Source organism: Zalophus californianus, chromosome 14 (assembly GCF_009762305.2).
Source record: "Zalophus californianus isolate mZalCal1 chromosome 14, mZalCal1.pri.v2, whole genome shotgun sequence".
NCBI lineage: Eukaryota > Metazoa > Chordata > Mammalia > Carnivora > Otariidae > Zalophus > Zalophus californianus.
Window position 1 is genome coordinate 69,101,441 of NC_045608.1, and position 22,351 is coordinate 69,123,791.

Genomic DNA, 22,351 nt, shown 5'->3' on the forward strand with positions numbered 1-22,351 from the left:
ACACTCACGTGCGGATACTCAGATGCCCACGAACCAAAAAAATAATAAGCAGTTTTGTTTCTTGTTTTTGCTATTATTCAGTAATTTAGAAAGGTATAAAATCAGCCATGCAAGTAATTTAAAAATATTTTATCAAGAAAAATAAACAGCATGTTACTTAAACTTCACTCTTAATCTTGATTTCATCTCAGACTTTTGCTTCACAAGTAATTTGAATAAGGTGATAAGTTAAAAACTACTGAAGAACCTAAATAGGATTTTGCAATCATGCCTGGAAACTCTAACAAAATCTGATTACTCTAGTGCCAAAAATAAGTTACAGTAAGGAAGGATTAGATTAGTCCTAAAGGCCTTACAGTTTCTAAAAAATTGGCAGACACCAATTTTTGGCTGCAAAAATGGACTGTACTTGAAAACAGCACATATGGGTCCAAGGAATTCCAGGAGTGAGCAATCTCAAAAACGTCCAGATTCAGAATCTTCCCTACAGAGATTCATCTCAGTCCTGAGTAATTCACAAAGTAGGTAATCCCGTCCCTGCCTCTGTCAATGAGGTGGTACCTGCTAGCTCAGAGTCAAGTCCTACAGGTCACACGTCAAACACCAGCACTGAGGGGGTGGGTGTCTCAAACAAAGCTACAGAGGTGCACCACCGCAAGTGAAGCCCCTGGGGCTATTCCCCCCACATCCACGATGTGCAGTGTATTAACTTTCAGCTTTTCACACTTCCTGCGATTCCTGTATACTTTTCTGTATAAACTAGGGTGGATTAAGAAAAAGGAATGACATCCAAAAGAACACATGAGAGCAGCAAAGGATCTTCGAGAAAGAGCAATAATTAGCAAAGTGAACTAGAGGTAAACTCCAGAGGGTTAAGAAATAGACAGAAATGACTAACATCTTATTCACTGTTTCTTAAGCAGTCCATCCTGCCCCCAGTACTCCAAAGTGCCAGTTCGGCAGAAGTCAAGTCCATGGGCACACAACACAGCCTTCTTCTTCTCCAAAAGTACTTGGCTATTTAGGTTCTTTTCTTTGCCATTTAACTTTTAGAATCAACTTATCAAAATCTCTCCACCTCACCCCTCCCCACCCCCGAAAAAAGCTGTTGGGATTTTAACTGGAATTGCCCTCTCTATAGGTCAATTGGGGAAGAACTGACTTTTTTATGATAGTCTTCTAAATCTTCTCCATTTAGTTAAGTCTTCTTTAATGTCTTTCAGAAGACACAGAAGTACACTGTACTGTAGTTTACGTAAATGAAAAGAGGATTTGTTTTGACAACAAATGATGAAGTCTCCATATGCCCTTTTTTCTCTAAGTATTATTTCAACAGGCGCAATGGTACTCAGTGACAACTCCTCAAGGATTAAGGAAGTGGTTTCAAAATCTGCTGACGCTGCAGCTGTCTCCAGTTTGACCTCTCCTGCCCCTCCACAGCATCTTTAAATTTCCAAGGGTCTCAGAAGCAGTGATAAGTACCCGCACTTCATATAATTTGCAACTAATCCATGCTATCACATGAACTGCAAACTAAGTGAAACTTCTGAGGCCCAATCCAACTGTATCCAGAAGTTAGAAATTAAATTTTATTGCCAAAATATATAAATAGTTCACAAAAAGGAAATGCCAATAATCCTTAACCCTCAAACGCATAAAAATAACCTTGATCACTAAACAAAGGCAAACTGAAACCATAAGGACCACAACACACATACATACGTAATTTTTTTTTTTTTTAATTCACCATAAAAAGACAAAGAGACAGTCCTTCCAAGCCTGGGATTGAGGGAGAGGGGAAATACTTGTCACCATTATACTATTTTCATTACTGAAAATTGATAAAGGAAAAGAATTAAGTGTTTACCCCTTATTTAATAATATAGTAAAAACTGTTATTTTCTATAACCTAAATGATGAAGGAAAGCTCTGCTTTACAGAAAAATTCCAGTTAATAAATGTAGAAGAAATGACCAAATTAGAAATACCATTTTGTAATTACTTATGAAACAGGTGATTCAGACCAAAATCATCAACATACTCAAACCTCTGAGCAAATTTAGCATAACTAAAACCACACATTTTCTGTATCCTGATGTTATACAGTATGAAGTATATAAAATCACTTACATAATACCCTTACCAAAACTGTTTAACTTTTATCAAGGCTTTAAATCTGACTTCTAGTTTACAGAAAACACAAAAAATAAAGGAAAACACATTATGAGATATGAGAAGCAATCAGGTAAATCAACAAGGTAGAACATTCTACAGAAAAACAGACTCAATTTATTCAAAAAATTAACAGCATAGGGAAAAAATTGTGGCAGGGGCTGGAGAGTGAATACTTCTATTCTAAAGACATTTAAAAAATATAACTACCAAATGCAACGTATCCACCTTATTCAGTTCCTAATGTTAGCAACCCTTGTAAGACAACAGGGGGAAAGTCAATATGGACTGGGTAGGAGGAATTATTGTTAATTTTGTTAGGTCTGATAAGGGCATTATGGTCACAGAAGAAAACATCCTTATTTTACTTTAAAATACTTAAGAAACAAAAGTAGATAAAGCAAATATGGAAACAATCCAAATGGTATTAATTATGAATGGATAAACAACATATGGTATATTCATACAATGAGCTACCACTCAAATAAAAAGGAATGAAGCATTGATACATGCCACAACATAACATATTCACAGATTTTGGGGACTAAAACATCTTTAGGGGGCCACTATTCCACCTGTCACACTAAACCTGTTAGAGAAAAAAAAAAACAAATTTGGGACACCTGGGTGGCTCATTTGGTTAAGCATCTGCCTACAGCTCAGGTCATGATCCCAGGGTCCTGGGATCGAGTCCTGCATCGGGCTCCTTGCTCAGTGGGGAGCCTGCTTCTCCCTCTGCTTGCCACTCCCCCAGCTTGTATGCTCTCTCTCTCTCTGACAAGTAAATAAATAAAATCTTTAAAAAATAATAAATTAAAAATTAAAAAAATAAAAATTTTACACTGTAGATACTGAATATATGGGAATTCAATATTCTAGTCACTCTACATTATTATTATAAAAACTGATAGACACACAAATTTAAAAATGAGATAATGGTTTTCATGTATCAAACTGGCATAGGTCAAAGAGTCTAAAAATGCATTAAACTGACAAAAATGTGGGAAACAGACCTTCCCATACTCTGCTATATGAGTATAAATTGGTGTGACTTCCATGGAACAGTTTAGCAGTATCTACAAAAATTATAAACACATAAAAAAAAATAAACACAGAACACTCTAACCCAGCAATTTTACTTTGGGGAATTTATACTAGAGATGTATTTGCACACATGGGAAATGATGTGTACAGATTATTTGTTGTAACAAAAGCCTAAAAACAACATCCACAAACAGAAAACTGATTAAGTATATTCTGCAGATACTCTGCAAGCATTTAAAAGAATAAGACAGTTGCATATAAGCAAATATATACACACATACATACATACACACACACACAAGATACATTTTACTTAACTGTGGGGGGGGGAAGCAAGGACAGCTGCAGAAAAAGAAAAAAGTAAGCGTAGGACGCTAGCAGCACTTGTGTTCAAATAATTTTTTTTTAAATATTTATTTATTCATTAGAGACAGAGGGAGAGAGAGAGAGGGAGAGAGAGAGAGAAAGAAGCAGAGGGAGAAGCAGGCTCCCAAGGAGCAGGGAGCCCGATGCGGGACTTGATCCCAGGACCCTGGGATGACGACCCAAGCTGAAGGCAGACGCTTAACCATCTGAGCCACCCAGGTTCAAATAATTTTCTAAAACTACATGGATACATGCTTATGTAACCTCGTACTACTCTAGAAAATGCAAAAGAAACTGCTATGAGGAGTCATGTCTGGGGAAGGGAGGCGGCTGGAAGAAAGGAAAGAGGAAACTATATTTCCTACTCACATACCTACTGGCACATGTATGACAGAGGATGGATTGATGGACAGAATATTAAAAACATTTTTTTTTAAATCAGCATACCACTCAAGTTCATGTGGCCTTCTACATGAATTTTCAATCTCCAAGTAACCTTTTACCTGCTGGTTGGTGCAGGGAAAGAAAACGAGAGAAGCTGATTCCAGAACGGGTCGTTCTCAGAGACAGATTCTGTGCCCGATAACTTTTTTAAGTACTCATTTTTAGGAAGATCACCGATTCTGCTGCTGTTCGATCCCATCTTTAATCTGGTAGATAACTTGCCCTTAAGCCTTCATTTCCACAAGACAACCTATAAAGAATGAAAAGAAATTTCAAACTTGTTCACAATTAGTCATGATATTTTTCCTATCTTTGACATAAATGTGTAAAAAAAAAAAAAAACTGTAAACTTACTTAAGGAAATCACACTTCTCTTTATTCTTAAATATATTAGACACCAGATACAGAGTTACAAAGGAGAGAAATGGGGCTAAAATCTGTCTTAGCCAAAGCACACACAAAAATCCAAGTGTATGCTTATAGATCTTCAAATGAGCATACCTCTGCCTAAGAATAAATTTCAAAGCAAATTCCTAACAATGACAACTAATTACAAATTGTCTGAAAATGAGGCTCCTTTACAACAAACAATGGTGATAAACAGAGACTGGATGTCTTGAATGTGCTCAGAAGAAGAGCAAGCAGTGGAAGTGATGACCACAGGCTACCTATGCTCAGGGGAGGAGGAGGCTTGACCTGAGTTACATGCTGAATGAGAACGGCCTCCCTGCTCCAAAGCAGTCACTTCGTGTCCTTCTTGTTCTGCTGTCATGCACACCACCATTTATGGGCATGCCTCTTCTCCTAAACCATGAGGCATTTGGTTTTTGGGGGTTTTGTTTTTTGGTTTTTTTGGCGAGGGAGGGAGAGACGGACGGAGGGAGAGGAAGAATCGGAAGCAGGCTCCACACCCAGCACGGAGCCCAGCATCAATCTAATGACGCTGAGATCGTGACCCGAGACAAAATCAAGAGCTAGACGCTTAACCAACTCAGCCACCTGGGCCCCTCTTATTCATCTTTCTATCCCCAATGTCTAGATATTTAGGCATTCCCTAAATAATATGTTGAAGGAAAGGGTAGGTGAATAAATGATTAGCATCTTCAATATTTGTTGTGGTTGGCCACCAAGGGGAAAACTAATAGTTTAGTTAAAATATGAATCACTATCTTCATCAAATCACACTTAACCTAGTTCCAGATCATGTTCTATCTCAATTAGTTCAAGAAAAATCTCTCACTGACAATAAAAAAATGGTGGTGAGATGAGTAATAAATTACACTATGTTAAAAATCACCACTGCAATGAAAGCAAATGGTATCCAAAGGAAGCTCAGGTTGAATGAGAAATTATATTAGTAGTGACTTACTTTCTTATGTCTGTCCCTCCTTAGTCCAGAGACATTGAAGCCAACATCAGAATTTGGAAGTATGCCTTCCATGTTCTCTTTGGAACTTTGGGACTGGCTTAGGCTAAATTATCTAAAGACATGAGGCTCCCCCAATGCACATGGACAGCTGGTCTTCTGAATAGGAGGGTGAAATACTGATCTGGCTTCTTGTCACCTGCCCCTGAACTCAAGACCACTACTACTTTCCTCTTCCCTACTCAGGGGACAGGGACCCAAAACCAGCTGGTTCCAGCTAATCCTCCATATTAAGCCATAAGTCTTGATTTTGGTTTAATTTCTTAAATAAGGAATTAAGCCTAATTAGGAAATATTATAAAAATATTCTGCAATACATAAATGCCTTACTTATTATAACTTATTTCAAAGCTAGTTTATACATTTTAAGCCATTTAGAATTAAGTTTTTTAATATAATCTTATAATGGGGTACATTACACTAATGAAAGTGAATTAACAAGAGCTACAATTACCAACATGGACATACCTCAAAAATACATATTAAAAAAAGTGCTACACAATAATAGACATGGTATGATTTCATTTATATGATTTTTACAACATGTAAACAATATTATGGATATATTCATAGCTACTATAAGTATTAAAATATACATAGGAAAAATACATAGCAAATTCAGAAGAATGATTTTACATAGTGTTATCAGGAAAGGATCAGAGGAGCTTTAGCAGTATCAATAAATACTTTCTCAAACAGGAAAGGGGAAAGAAATAGAAGGAAGGGATGAAGCACATGTGGAAAATATATAGATTTGCTGAAAACTGACACCTGGCTGGCTCAGTTGGAAGAGCACGTGACTCCTGATCTCAGGGTTGTGAGTTTGAGCCCCATGTTGGGTGTAGAGATTACTAAAAAAAAAAAAGTAATAAAAATTTTTTAAAAATGAAATGAAAATGGACAGTATATACATGGGTTTTGGCCTATTACCACTCTATTCCTGCCATTCATATATAAATATATATATATACACACACATTCATATATACAAATTTTTTAATTTTTTTTTTAAAGAATGGTTTCTCAATCTCAGCAACAATACTGGAAGCTAGAGAACAGGGAGGCAATGCCTTTAAAATATTAATAAAAAATAATTTTAACTAGATTTCTATAGCTAGCCAAGCTACCAGTTAAGTACGAAGGTACAATAAAGGCAGTATTTTAGACTTGCCACAGCTAAAAAAAACCTCCCATGGATCCATTCTCTGGAAGCTACTGGAAGATGTATCCTTTCAATATGAAGGAATAAAACAAGAAAAATGAAGACAAGGAATTCAAGAAGCAAAGGATGCAACACAAGACAGGGAAGACACATGCTCTAGATTGGGACAGGAGTCTAGACGGCCCCATGACCTCCATGGGAAACAAACCAGAGAGCAACAGGTCACCTGATGTGTCTGACCTTATTCTGTGGAGGGTTACAATATCGTAAGAGAATCTGGCAGGAATGAATGATAGCTACATAGAAAATAAACAATTTTTTGGTAACTATGTACTTTGGAAAAAAATTGTTCAAGAAAGGTCATGTATTCATAATATATGACTCAACTCAACAGTTACTAATATTTATGTAATCATCAGAATAGAAACAGTAAATAAGGATTTAACCAAAAATTGTGAGGTAACTACATTGGGAAGATGCTAAAAAAAGAAGTGGGAGTAGATTTAAGAGTGTGAAATCCTCATCTTCCGTAACAGGCAGGAAGTCAACAGAAATAGCTAAAAATTACTAAATCAGCAAATAACAGTAAAAGCCTATTAGTTATAAATAAGGAGGCAAATAATGAGAAACAACAGCTAAGAGATCTGAGTGTGGCCTATTCTGGGGAAAAGGATTCTGGAGTGGGAAGGGTGGTCATGCAGTCTTTTCATTTTATGTCCGTCACATTTTCTAATTTTTTAACTATATATATTACTTTGATTTTAAAAATTAAATATTTTTAAGCTCCTTCACCTACTCAAATTTAAATGTTTAACAGATATGGAAAACACAAAGTTACCATCATAACTAAATTCATAGTGACAAAAATGGAAATTATTCTTTACAGAGGCAAATAACTAGCAAACTTTAAAAAATCTATTTATCTGATATAGTGCAATGTTAGTATTAGAGTTATCTCCCAAAATCAAAACTTCAAATTTCCACCATTTATGTGTTTACCGATAAGCAATAGTCATAGCTTGTCCAGAAAAGAGGAATTAAATTAAAACCCACTGTAATGACAAACAGAGATCAATAAAACAAAACAGAAAATCCAGAAACAAACCCAGTAGAGTACAACCAGCTGATTTTTGTCGACAATGCAAAAGCAATTCAATGAAGGAAGGACGGTTCCTTCAACAAATGGTGCTGGAACAACTGGACATCTATAGGCCAAAAAACAAAACAAAACAAAAACCTGTATCTTAAAAGTTAACTCAAAATAATCATCGATCTAAGTGTAAAACATAGAACTCTAAAACCCTTTTTAGAAGACAACATAGGAGAAAATCTTTGTGACTAGGGTTAGGAGGTACTTAGGCTACACAAGAGCACAGATCATAAAAAAGTTGGTAAGTTAAACTTTACCAAAATTGAAAACGTTTGGTCGGTGAAAGACCCTGTTAAGAGGATGAAAAGAAAAGCCATATGCTTAGAGAAAATATTTGTAAGTCACATAGCCAACAAAGAACTTGCATCCAGAACATATAAGGAACTCTCTAAAGTCAACAATAAGAAAACAATCCAATTAGAAATTACACAAAAGATTTTAACACATCACCAAAGAAGACATGCAAATCACAAACACCTCATTCCATCATTATTAGCCATTCAGGGAACCACAAGTTAAGACCATGATGACGTACTGCTACACATCTGCTGGAATGACTGAAATAAAAAAAAAAAATGACAGTACCAAATGCTGCCAAGGATGTACTGAAAGTAGCTCACATATTGCTAGTGGGAATGGAAAATGGAACAGCCCCCTCTGGAAAATGGTTCAACAGTATCTTATAAAATTAAACAAAGGGGTGCCTGAGTGGCTCAGTTGGTTGTCTGCCTTCAGCTCAGGTCATGATCCTGGGGTCTTGGGATCCAGCCCCATGTAGGGCTCCCTGCAGAGGGAGCTTCTCCCTCTCCTCCCCACCCACCCCCGCTTGTGCTCTCTCTCTCTCGCTATCTCTAATAAATAAAATCTTTTTTTAAATTAAACATATACATACTATTCAACCCAGCAACTGTATTCCTGGACTGATTCCAGAAAAATGAAAACTTAGGTTCACACAAAAAACTATATTCAAATATTCTTTCAACACATGAATGAATAAACAAACAGAGGTACATCCATACAATGGAATAAAAGAAGGAACTATTTGATACACCCAATAACTTGAATAGATCTCGAAGGCACTGTGAGTGAGAAAAGCCCATCCCAAAAGGTCACATACTCAAAATAACAGCAACCCCGTGTTTGATTATTATAGTTTATATGTAAGTGAATGAATAGGGATGATAAAAGGGACAGAAGGGAGGAATCAGGAATATGTACTTTGTAATTATAAGGTACTTCTACTACCTGTGAAGTGGTAGAGTGTTATTTGAAAGTGGACTTGGATTAGCTGTAAATATATATTGCAAACACACCTCTAAAAAGTTTTAAAAAGTATAAGTGACATGCTAAGAAAGGAGAGAAAATGGATTTATTTAAGTGCTCCATTAGAACCACAAAAGGCAGAAAGAGAAGACAAAAACAGGAACAAAAATCAGGGCAATGAATAGAAAACAATAACAAATATTGGTAGACATTAATCCAACTTTATCATGTATCATTTGAACATCCATGGTCTAAATACACCAATTAAAAGAGACTGTCAAAGTGGATCAAAAAACAAGACCCAACTATATGCTGTCTACAAGAAACCCACTTTAAATATAAAAGACACATAGAGATTAAAAGAGATGGAGAAAGATATACCATCTAACACTCATCAAAAGAAAGCAGGAGAAGCTTTTAATATTAGACACAGCCGACTTCAGAGCAAGGAAACTCAGCAGGGATAAAAAATGGCATTCCATACTGATAAAGGAGTCAACTGTTTCAAGAAGACGTTATCCTTAATGTGCACCACCTAACATAACAGCGTCAAATGTGTGAGGCAAACACTAATGAACTGCAAGAAGGGAGAGATGAATGCACTATACTATAGCGGAAGACCTGAGCACTCCTCTCTCAGAAATGGTCTGTAAGGACCTAGCTGATCTCAACACCATTATCAACCAAAACTGGATCTGTCATCTATAGACTATTCTGTCCAACAACAGAGGAATACACAGCTCACGCTGAATATTTCCCAAAGCAGGCCACATTCTGGGCCATAAAACACATCCTAACTAATTTAAAAGAAACCATAAAATGCTTTGAGTGCTCCAAACCAATAAGCTAGAGAATAAAGAAACAATTTAGATGATTGCATGAGGAAATATTCTGAGGAACGCAGAATACAGGACATTGTAAAGAACCACCTGGGTTCACCAAGAAGTCAATACCACAGTAACTAAAAGTGTGTGCATGGGGTGGGGAGCTTTTCTAAACTGAAAGAGACTAAAGGGATATTGTAACAACCAAATGTATATGTGACTCTTCAATGAACCCAGGTTTGGAAGAAGGAAAAAAAAATTATAAAAGACAATCTTGAGGCGAACCTGGGGGGCTCAGTCGGTTAAGCGTGTTTGCCTTCAGCTGGGGTCATGATCCAGGGGTCCTGGGATCGAGCCCCGCATCAGGATCCCTGCTCAGCGGGAGCCTGCTTCTCCCTCTGCCTGACCACTCCCCCTGCTTGCGTGCTCTCTCTCAAATAAAAAAAAATTTTAAATTAAAAAAAAAAAAGACAATCTTGCGACCAAACTTGATACGGACTGAATAGAAGATATTAAATGGACATAAGTGAGATAATGATAGCGTAATTGAGTAGGAAAATGACCTAATTCTTGGGAGATGTGTGCTTAAATATTTAGGGGTAAAGCGTCATCATATCTGCAACTTCCTTTCAAATGGTTCAGAACAAAATAGAGACAAAGCAAACCTGGCAAACTATTAACAATTGCTAATAGTTTACAGATGGAGGGATTAGGTGCTTATTATACTGTTCAACTTTTCTGTATGTTTGAAACTTATTAAAAATGAGTTTTGGTAGGGGTGCCTGGGTGGCTCAGTGGGTAAAGCATCTGGCTTCAGCTCAGGTCATGATCTCAGGGTCCTGGGATCGAGTCCCGCATCAGGCTCCCTGTTTCTCCCTCTCCTTCTGCCACTCCCCCAATTGTGCGTGCTCTCTCTCTCTCTCAAATAAATAAAATCTTTCAAAAAAAATGAGTTTTGGCAAACAGAAAGGTTACACACTATGACTCCATTTATGTAACGCTCAAGATGACAAAACTCACGGTGAAGCACAGATCGGTGGCTGCCAGGCAGGGCACGGAGGGCTGGGGGGCAAAAGGTGACCATAAAAGGGCAGCCTGAAGAAGTTCATTTGTGGGAATGGAAAAATTTGGTGTCTTGACTATGGTGGTGGTGGTGGCTGCATGAATCTGTACACAGGATGAAATTTCACAGAGCTATACACACACAAGGGAAAAAGAATACATGTAAAAACTGGAAAAATCCAAGTACGGTCGGCAGTCTGTTATGTTCCTGATGTAGATAATGTCCAATCACATGAACACTGGGGCAAGACAGGTGAAAGGTACATGGGATTTCTCTGTATTATTGCTGCAACTTATCTGTCTATAATCATTGCAAAATAAAAAGTTTTCAAAAATCAGCTTAAAAAAGTCCAACCCCAAAGTCTGATCTACGTGTGCAAGAAAGGTGCCAACAAGTCATACTAACAGGTACTTTCTGTCACGACCACTAAGTTTATTTTTATATATTAAGTTACCTCACCACCTATAATATCACATGATGAGATATTAGGATCTCACATTTAGTTTACTCAGTGTCTTGGAACGCTCTTTTACTTAGACTACTTTCCCCAAATAAGATCATTCAAGTCTTATTCAAAACCAAATTTTTTCAATAAAAGCACGAGAAATCATGTGTTTGGGTCTTTTAGGGATTCCCCATTAACTTCAGAACTCGGGAATACACAGATGTTTGTCCTCAGCCACCTACGCAAAGGCACCGCTGTTTCCTTTTGCTCAAAACTTTCCAATTCTTTTGTCTAATAATCCCTGACACTCCTGAAAATGCCTCAATGAAATATTTTTTACAAAAAAGACCTCCACAATTTGTTTATAGTCTTCTATTTATCTTGGAACTCTTGCTAATTACCAGTTAGCATTGCGGGCCTAACAGTAGTTTCCTGGATAAACACCCAAATGTGTCACAGGATCAAAATGCGGTAGTTTAGAAAATAGTGGTTTACTGGCATGTACAACTTATGAGTTCCTCTGGCTCTGCTGTGGGCTCAATTTCCCTTCTCTAGGCTTCATTACCATTAAAAGGATAAAAATGGCACCAGATAAAAAGAAAATAAGAATCGGAACAATCTGTGTTCTCAATTCAATAGGCCAGTATTTTATTTTACTTGTGGTACCTTAAAAGCAATCAATTAAAAACAATTTACTTTGTGAGTTTAATTAGGTATATGAATGCTGAATTTTCAAAAGAACAAAATTCCATCCCACCTCTCCTAGATAAGTAAGGCAACAATGAGAAACATTATTATCATGGTCTACCAATGAAAATTTAAGTCAGACTTTATTTTTTATTTGTACTTTATTTTTTGAATAAGTAATGCACATGGTGCGAACTACAAAGAGTTCACAGGGTATGTAGTAAAAAGTTTCCCATCTCATCTCTTAACCACCCTAGTTTCTCAACTTAGAAAAAAAATATTACCAGTTTCTTGGGTATCATTCCAAATATTCTGTGTATATACAAACACATATTTTCCCCTTTTTACACAGACCACAACGCACTGTTCATGCCTCTTTGCTTTTTCTAGTTACTAAATATTAGAAATCACTACATAACTGTATATAAAGCACTCATTTTTACAACTCTGTAACATTCCAGTTTTTAATTTAATAAATCCTATACTGATGTACATTTAAGTAGTTTATGGTCTTTTGCAATTATAAATCATTCTCCAATAGGTATCTGGCATGTGAGATATTTCACACGTGTGTGACACTACAGGTAGGATAAATCCAGAGAAAGAGAACTGCTGGTCAAAGATTATGTGCATTTCCAATTTTGGTAGATACCGCTGAACAGTAGCAGAATATGCCACCTCAAAATATGCCACTTTGGCGTTTTGATGATTTTGAGCTATAGGCATTTGAAAAACACCAAATGCAGGGTGAGGCTTTCCCTGAACTCCCTTTAAGTGCCTAAAGACAGCTCCTCCAAAAGGAACTTCATTATCATAAATCCCCTCCCTGGGAGTTTCACCAACTAGGTGACTCATCCCAGGAAGAAAGACTAGAAGTGGACACCACACCCAGACACACAAACTATCGCACTTCCCATCTGTTCTTCTAAGGGTTCATTCCTCTTTCCTAAAAACCATTTACTCACCAGTAAGAGGTCTACATCTCCCCTCCCCTATCCCCATTAGGATGGTGTTTAAGTCTGAATTCTATGCCACCTCCCTGGGTATCTCCTATGTGTAGATGAGGTACACGTTAATAAACTTGTTTTCTTCTATTAATCTGTCTTCTATTACAAGGGTCTCAGCTAAGAACTCAGAAAGGTGGAGGGGGATTATTTTTCCTCCCCTACACCACCTAGCTGCTCTCTTTAGAAGCTGCCAGCCCTCAAACTTTCTGGTCCCTGCCAGCTGATGAGACAAAATAGTTTTTCAGCACAGTTTTAGTTTGCATTTCTTTCACCATGAAAGAGGTCATTACCTGTTCTTATCCTTTGCCTATTTTCTATTAATTTATAGAAAATAAATTTGATTTTCAAAGCTGCTAGGATAGACCTCAAAGTTTTAAAATAAGTTCAATCCAGGACCACTATGAAACACTTCTAAAACAACAATATGAATAAAGCCTAGAAGTTTATCAGGAAAGAACGAACAGAATATTAACAAGCAAAACCAAGAAAGCCAACTGAGCACAAGGTGCAAGGTTTCCCCTGCTGCTTTTCCTCACCAAACCCTAGAAATAATGCAAAAAAATTCTGCTTGTCAGTAATTCCACAACCATGCTCAGAATCACAGGAGACCAGAAGTTGTGAGGAATCCCCATAAACTGGAAAACAGCTGGAGATGGACTGAGAAGGCAAATGGCATTCCAAGGCAGGCACAAGAGCCGTCAGTCAAGGGCAGCAAGAGTATAAACAGCAACTCCAGCCCACAAGCAGAAGGCCAGAAAAACAGCCAGAGCCCAGGGGCAAGTGACAGGTATGAGCAGGACACCCTGCCCCATCACCATGCTGAGCCCTCACCCCCCTAGGGAGCAACAACATACTATCTACTGAGAACAGTGAAGGCAGTGCCTAAGGCAGCTGGAACGGCCAGAAAGGAAAAGCTCAGCCAAGCAAGACAACTAAGCCACTGAGGCACTGTTGTCAGAACCCTACCCTCAGAGAAAGTAAAGAAGAAAACTGAGGCCCAATGGCATCTTCTCTGCAATGATTCATGCCAAGGATTCCAAACACACACACACACACACACACACACACACACTAGCGCGCACACACACTCCACCTGAACACAATTTACTTGGAACTCCCAAGACCCTTATCAATGAAACCCAGAATAAAACGGAACTTGAAAAACCCAGCATCCAATCACCTCACCTCCTAACAGCCCTGCTGCTTTTCCCTCTGGCTGTGCATCAGACTTCCTTGGCTTTCAGCTCTTCTTTCTCTCAATATGTAACTGAGCCCGTCTCCTGGTTTCACTAGTGGCTTCCATGATAGGACTTTCAAATCTCTCCTAGTTCCAACCTTCCACCAGAATGCCAGTTCTGTCTATATCCCTAAAATACTTAAGACTGTTTTTAACTCAAGGAAAAGATATAAATATATAATTATATATAAAATCAGTAATTTTGTGGATAAACAATGCTCCTTACATAAGTCTAGACTAGAAAGAAGTGTGCCATCGCTGATGCTTTCAGTAATAAACCTTTCAAAGGATCTATCTTTAATGCAGTGTAGTCAAGAACTCGATCTTGACACATAAAAAAACTTGATCTTGATACCATCCTCCTTCCCAAAACCACTTTCCCCTCTCAACTTCCCACTATCCCCCTAAAGCTCCCACTATGTAAGAATTACCCTGAAACTTTCTATAGTATATATGTCCTGCCTCCTGAGGTAGATTACTCCTGTGAGACATAAATCAGGCTTTATTAAAGTTCCTTCCCTCTCCCTAATTAACTTCCAGCACACTGCTAAAAAAACAAAAACAAAAAACAAAAAGCAACTTGTTGAAACAGCCAAGGTCCCACAGTTAATAAATACATGAAAACATCTTCAGTATAAATTAGGAATAAAATATGTTAATTAAAACAATAAGGTATCATTTTTACCCATTAGCAAAGGTTAAAAGAAAACTGTGATAGCGTGAGGGCAATAAAGAATCAGGCACCCCATGAATGTATAGATATTTGACAGTTATCTATCAAAATTTTAATTGTGAATACTCTTTGTGCCAGGATTTCATTTTTAGAAATTTATCTCACAGGTAAACTCATACCAGCTGACAAGTTCTATGCATACAGATGTCAATCAGCTCATTGTTTGGAACAGCAAAGACATACAATAACCCAGATGACAGTCATGACTGCAGCATGGGATGAGCACAGAAAGGACTACTGCGTAGCCGTGGAAAAGAATTGAGGCAGACCTTAGGTGTTGGTGTGTAAAGAAAAGATATCCAAGTAAAAACAAATAAAAAAGAGCTCATACAGTAAGACCCCACTCGTTTAAATAAACATGTTCATTCCTACATGTGCCCAAGTCATTTCTTAAAGGGGACATAAACAATGGTCCAAGACTGATTACCTCTGAAGAATGGGACTAGAAATCTGGAGGGAAGGGACTTTTCACTTTAAGTCCTTTTGTACTGCCTGATTTTTTTTAAACTATAAACACATTATAATTTAAAGTAAAAAAAAAAAAGCTAAATAAATGCATTGTTCTCTGGACCTGCTTTCCTTCAGGAGGGACCTGAACGTGCTTCTAGCTGGTGCTTTCACCCCGATGTGAGACCTATCCCGGGACTAACACTTCATCCTGACTTCTCAGTCAAAACCCAAGCATAAATGTTTACTAACTAGACTTTTTAATCTGATATCTTGCTGTTATCATAAATTCAAAAATAGAATTTAACATTTGCCCCCCAAAGGAGCAACCCTTCAGAAGTCACAATTTCTATCAATGTCATCAGCAGTCTTGACTCAAGTGATCTCACGTAAGCTAACACTTGTTCCTCAGATACCTGTCACACATTTGCTCTAAATGCTGGGTGTTATGATGGGTACTGAAAATGCAAAAATGAATAAAACCAGGTCCCTGCCATTAATGAACTCAGAGCCAAACAGGCCCAAAAATGATTATAACGTGGGGTATTACCACAGAGTTCTTCATATGTGAGAAGCTCTGGAAAGACACAGGCACATCTGAGGCAGAGGAAACAGCCCATGCAATGGTGCTTCTTCTTAGCCAATTTACTTCTACGTTCTATATGCCGGGAACTAGTCTAAGTTCTATACAACTGTCGATTTATTTAGTCCTCATTAACAACTCTTAGAGGTGAACACAATTTTCTCATTTTAGAGATGAGGAAACTAAGGCACAGACGGGTTAAATAATTTGCCCGACGTCCCAGAGATAACAAGCAACAAAGCCAGGATTTGTACCCAGCCAATCTAATTCCCTAACGTGCCCATATAGCTCATTCACCCATTCCAATCCAGTTCCTGGTCTTTCCCTTTACTAGAGAGACTCTCCAATGACATTAAGTCCTGTGGGGGGACGAAAAGTACAGCAATACAATCAATAACATTTTAAAAACTTTGCATGGCGAACAGATGACTACAGTGAGCATTTCATAACATATATAACCATCAAATTACTATGCTGTACACCTGAAACTCATGTATTGTATGTTAACTATACTTCAATAAAAAACTAAAATGAAAAAAAGTCCTGTGGGTCCTTCGACAGCATCCACAGTTTCAGCTTTTAAATCCACCTCTTCCTTTATATTCCCGGGGCCACCAGGAGAGGCCAGGTTCCTGTAAGCCCGTATGACCTAGTGCAACAGTATCCGGATGTCTTTGCCTTCCACCTCTTCGCCTGGATTCACGCTACACACTCCACTACTGCATTAATCCTTAAAAGGAACTTCTGTCCAATGCTGCGATTAAGATCAAAGGTTCTAGGGTGAAACAGACCCTAATAAAGTCTGTGTAGAGTGAGGATGAATCTCTGTTTCATGACCTAAAAACACCACTGTATAGTAGGAAAAACAGTACTTAAAACTCGTAAGATTTTCTGAGGATGAAGCAGGATGAGGAAGCATGCAAAGCACTCAGGAAGGGACCTGGCAGAGTATGCCTAGCCGAATAAAAGGTCAAATCTAATAGATCTTTAATGTTAGTAAAAGTATCACTTCCATCACTTCACTCACCAGCTCAAAAACATTCAATGATTCCTCATCACCTGAAAAACAGAGTATAGTATTGACATTTAAGCGTTCCAGTCTGAAAGCTCACTTTCCAACTTTATTTCCAACTATGCTCCAAACCAGTGGTTCCCAAACTTAAAACATACATAAAAACACCTGAGGAGTACGTGGTTAAAAAGGCAAATGCCTGAGGCACCTGGGTGGCTCAGTCAATTGAGCCTCTGACTCTTGATTTCAACTCAGGGCATGATCTGAGGGTCATGGGATCAAGCCCAGAGTCAGGCTCTGTGCTCAGCAGGGAGTCAGCTTGAGATTCTCTCTCTCCCTCTCTCTCTGCCCCTCCCCACCCCGAGCTCTCATACTCTCGCATGCGTGCTCTCTCTCAAATAAATAAACCTTAAAAAAAAAAAAAAAAGCAAATGCCTGGGCCCCAAAGATTCAGAATGTTGGGTTAGGGCCCAGGCATCTCCATTTTCTAAAAAGCATTCATACTGATTTGGATACAAGTAATCTGTAACCTCAGTTTGCAAGTAAGTGTCATAACAAAGTAGAGGCAAGCAGTCTTAACATCTAGCATGCCCATCCACACCTCTGTTCCGCCATTCGTGCCTGCCTCCCACTACCACATCTGATCCACAGCCCCTTTGACCCTATTCATTAAGCACTGGAGCTCTCTCTTTCCTCTGTAATCCTAAAGCATTCTATCCTCACCACTCATTTGGACGTGAGCGATCCTTCCGGTAATACCTGGTTTGTTGTCTGATTCTCATACTGCTCTTTAACTTTTCATGTCAATTATTTCCCCAAGTCAATTTTACCGTCATGAACAAAAGCAGTACTCTGAATAGGAATTGGTATGCTCAATATTTTATATTTAATTGATGAAATATTTGATACATACATAAAATTAAATCTCCTCTTTTATGTGCGCTGACTTGCTATCTCCTGATTCAATGTGCCTTAAATGGAAAGTAAACATTAGTGAATCTGAAAAATACATAACCAATTCTGTCCTAACACCCTCAAACTATGCAAATGACACACTAGTGTACTTTGTTCCAACTCAGGCTGACAATCTATTAATCATAACCTATATTCCAGAATCGCAGGCTTCCTGAGAAAGGAAAAAAATACGCATGCCCCTCATTTGTACTCGATACTTTAAGGGGAAACCCCACAGTTGAAACAGGAGACTAGAGAAATAGTGGGCAATGGTCACTGGCCAAAGGATATGTTAAACACACAGGTGCCATTAGTCCAGCAAGTAATGGAACATTCTCTAAAAGGTTACTATGTTCCAAGTGCTATATTGAGTACCCTGGGGTATTCCACTTCAGTGAAATGGAAGTAATGAGAATAAAAAGATTAAGCTCTCAAAGATCAGAAGAGATATGGAAGATGGAAAGGTGACAGAGGGTAGGAACTGACCCAGCAGACCTGAGGGAGCCCCAGTGTAAGTGTCTGCTAAAGGGGACCTGAACAAGAAGCAAGTCAATCCACCCCCATGGAACCCCAGGAAGGCCAAAGAGCTGGGGAAAAGCACCATGAAGACAGGAGCAAGGTGGGGGGCTAAATAAAGTGGGCCCCCGCCAACCCCGCACCCCATGGGAGACCGTGTGTGTGCTCTCTGGAGAAATATGACTGGAGACACTGGACTCCAAAGCCCAGGATGGGAGGGTAATGAGAAGGAGGGTGAAAACAGGAGAATCAAGTTCAAGTGTGCGTGCTGCAGGCACACGGTGGGCGTCCCCTCCTCCAAGGCAGGGGACTGGATGAGTCTTCTCAAGAGAAGCTGAAGGGGCACCCAGGGAAAAGTTAACAGACATTTGGGATCCCCATTTCAAAAGCTGGCCTGCCACCCCCCAGCAATGCCCACCACTCAACAAAATCCACTCACACAAACCACTTCCAATCTTAAGTACAAGTGAACAAGTGAACAACCAAAAATCATTAGACTTGTGAGGAAAGCCTCCAACACAAAATATAGAAACCAAAATAAACGAAAGAAAGGAATTCTCAGGAATTCTCAGACATTCCAAAGAGGATTCTCAGAAAAAATTTAAAAATAAGACAGCCTCAGAGAGGTAAACCAGTAACAATAATAAATGCAAACATTTATTTAGCACATACTATTCCCCAGGCACCATACAGGAAGACATTACCAAATGAGCACTCATCACAGCAGACTGACGGGCCCTACCATAGAGCACTCCCAGCTCATGAGAGCAATGAACAGGAGGGCTAGCAAATCTAAAACACGACATTTCATCACAGCAGAGTGTCTTCCGAGCAACAAAGAATAAAAATGAGGCTGCAACCAAAGTAAGGTTCCAAATGGCTCATGTGTTAACCAAACAAGAAAAGTCATGGACCAATCATGAGTTAAACTGAATGGTGTTTGATTACAGCAGCCAAAGAAATGCGTCCAGAAAAAAAGAAACACCTTTCAGACCTGTCTTTCAATGAAAATACAGAGAACAGTCTGTATGGAACAATTACAGCTATGAATATCTTCCCAAAGAAGTGGTACTAATTCAGTACAGCCTGAAGTGGAATCTGCTAAGATGCATGATAACTGATGGTGGTAAAAATACATGTGAAGCAGAAGAAACTTAGATGGACAAATTTACAAACCTTGTGAAAACGCAAGGTGTTTAAAACCTACTCGTTATTCATTGCATGATCAATGAGCAGGTAGGCGGCATAAAATACCAGAATCTATCACGTTACTGAACCAGTTACAAGAGTTAACTTCATTACTTTCATGAACTTAACCCATCATCAGTTCCATGAAAATTCTGTCAGAAACAGAAGCTGCATATCCTGATCTGTCCTACCACACAATACCATGGCTTAGCCAGGGTATAGTTTTATGGAAATTTTTCGAGCACAGAGATGAGAACAAAATTTTTCTGAAGAACCTCCCTCAGCCACTATTATTGAACACTGAATGGCTTGAAAATTTGTTTTTGCTGATTTGCTAATATTTCTCAATGAGTTCAATCTAAAATTAGAAGGTCAAAAGTGCTTCCATGCAAAACGTACACTGAGCTAGTCATTTCGAGGACAATCGACACCGAATCACAAGTGATGTCAAGCTGCTTTACACACTTTGCATGCTGTAAAAAATTAAAATGAGATGCGAGATCTCCAATGCCACACAAATGTGCAATAGATATATTTTCCAAAATAAAACTACAGTTCCAGCATTTTTCAGACCGCAATACAAGTTCCACACTTCAAAAACCATTTAACTGTGCAACAAGAAGCTTCCACCTGACCCTCAATTGGAAGTGACTGGTGGGCAGTGTGATGATTTGCTAAAAGGTAATTATCAAGAAAAGAATCTAGCATTACAAATGTAGGGATTCAAAGGGGTACATGCACCCCAATGTTTATAGCAGCAATGTCCACAATAGCCAAACTGTGGAAAGAGCCAAGATGTCCATCAACAGATAAATGGATAAAGAAGATGTGGTATATATACACAATGGAATATTATGAAGCCATCAAAAGGAATGAGATCTTGCCATTTGCAACGACGTGGATGGAACTGGAGGGTGTCATGCTGAGTGAAATAAGTGAATCAGAGAAAGACATGTATCGTATCATATGACCTCACTGATATGAGGAATTCTTAATCTCAGGAAACAAATAGAGGGTTGCTGGAGTGGTGGGGGGTTGGGAGGGATGGGGAGGCTGGGTGATAGACATTGGGGAGGGTATGTGCTATGGCGAGTGCTGTGAATTGTGCAAGACTGTTGAATCACAGATCTGTACCTCTGAAACAAATAATGCAATATATGTTAAGAAAAAGAAGAAGAAGAAGATAGCAGGAAGGGAAGAATGAAGGGGGGGAAATCGGAGGGGGAGACGAACCATGAGAGACGATGGACTCTGAAAAACAAACTGAGGGTTCTGGGGGGGGGGGTGGGGGGATGGGTTAGCCTGGTGATGGGTATTAAAGAAGGCACGTCCTGCGTGGAGCACTGGTTGTTATGCCCAAACAATGAAACATGGAACACTACATCCAAAACTAATGATGTAATGTATGGTGATTAACATAACAATAAAAAATTAAAAAAAAAAAGAACCTAGCAGAATTCTACAGATACCGTCTCCAAGCAATAAATATGCTCCACTAAAACCATATGTTCATGGATTGGCATCAGTATTTGGAGGTACCATGTAAAAAGATACTGTCAAAGATGAAAGACAAAAAAATCTCACTACAAACATTTGTGATCAATTTTGACTGAGGTTTTAAAGTTAGATACCCTGTTAGATAAAATGTTATCCCCTCTCCTCCAAAAAGAGATTTCATTCTTCTCATTAGCAACCCTTATTATAAAAAAACCTATTCTCAACCATTATCCTATTGTATGTTGCATTTCATCAGTAAAAAACTTATGGAAATTTTTTCTCTCCCGTTACATAAGTACCTGTATAATATTCTTTGTTTTACCTCTTGGCCCACAAAGCCTAAAATTTTTACAATCTGGCCCTTTACACAAATATATGCCAACTTTTGGCCTAGATAAATAAACTGAGGCAAAGAAAGATTAAGTGACTTGCTCCAGACTAAAGAGTTAGAAAGTGGCGTTACCAGGTTTCAGACCTAGGCAGGCTGGGTACAGAAACCACTATACCACATTGCTTCCATGAACCAAGAACAAGATGTCACAAAAAAGGAAACAGTCAAAGGACAAGAAAAGATACTTGAAAAGTTGTTTTAAAAACTGGACAGAAAGAAGATAAGGTCAAAGAAACTCCCATAATAAAGAACAAGAGACAAACAGATGGAAAACAGGAAATGTAAGCTTAGAAGACCCACTTAGATAGAAGGTCTTAATATATTAGTAACAGGAGCTCCAAAAAGCAAGCACGAACAAAACAGAGGGGTGTTAAGTCAAGACACTGTCGAGTTGGGTGTGAAGCATCTGAGATTTTATCTCACACGCACACTAACAAAGCCACGAAGCCTCTGGAATAGCGACCAAACAATTCCGTGCTCACAGCAACAGCAGTGGCTATAGCAACATCTTGCATCAGTTTCCTGGGCCCCAATCCCCACAGGCCTTTCAAAGTATTTTGTAAAAATTAGTAAAATGTTCATGAAAACATAAGCAAATGGGGTTGGGGAGCAGGGAAACCAGGTAAATTACTCAGCTCAGCAGTGAGCACTACTTATGTACTCCTAGCAATGTAAACACTGAGCACTAAATTAGCCAAGAATTCTCACGTATCTCTACTGGAAGGGCTGGAAGAGAGAGG

General features: G+C 38.6%; 1 protein-coding gene across 1 annotated transcript in view; it reads right to left on the bottom strand.

The window, feature by feature from the left end:
• The window catches only part of DYM (dymeclin), a 340,650-nt gene that overhangs the window by 312,780 nt on the left and 5,519 nt on the right, over positions 1–22,351 (bottom strand). Inside the window, 1 exon segment of the mRNA XM_027576031.2 lies at positions 4,086–4,276. Coding sequence (XP_027431832.2) covers positions 4,086–4,225 — 140 coding nt within the window. The 5' untranslated portion in view covers positions 4,226–4,276.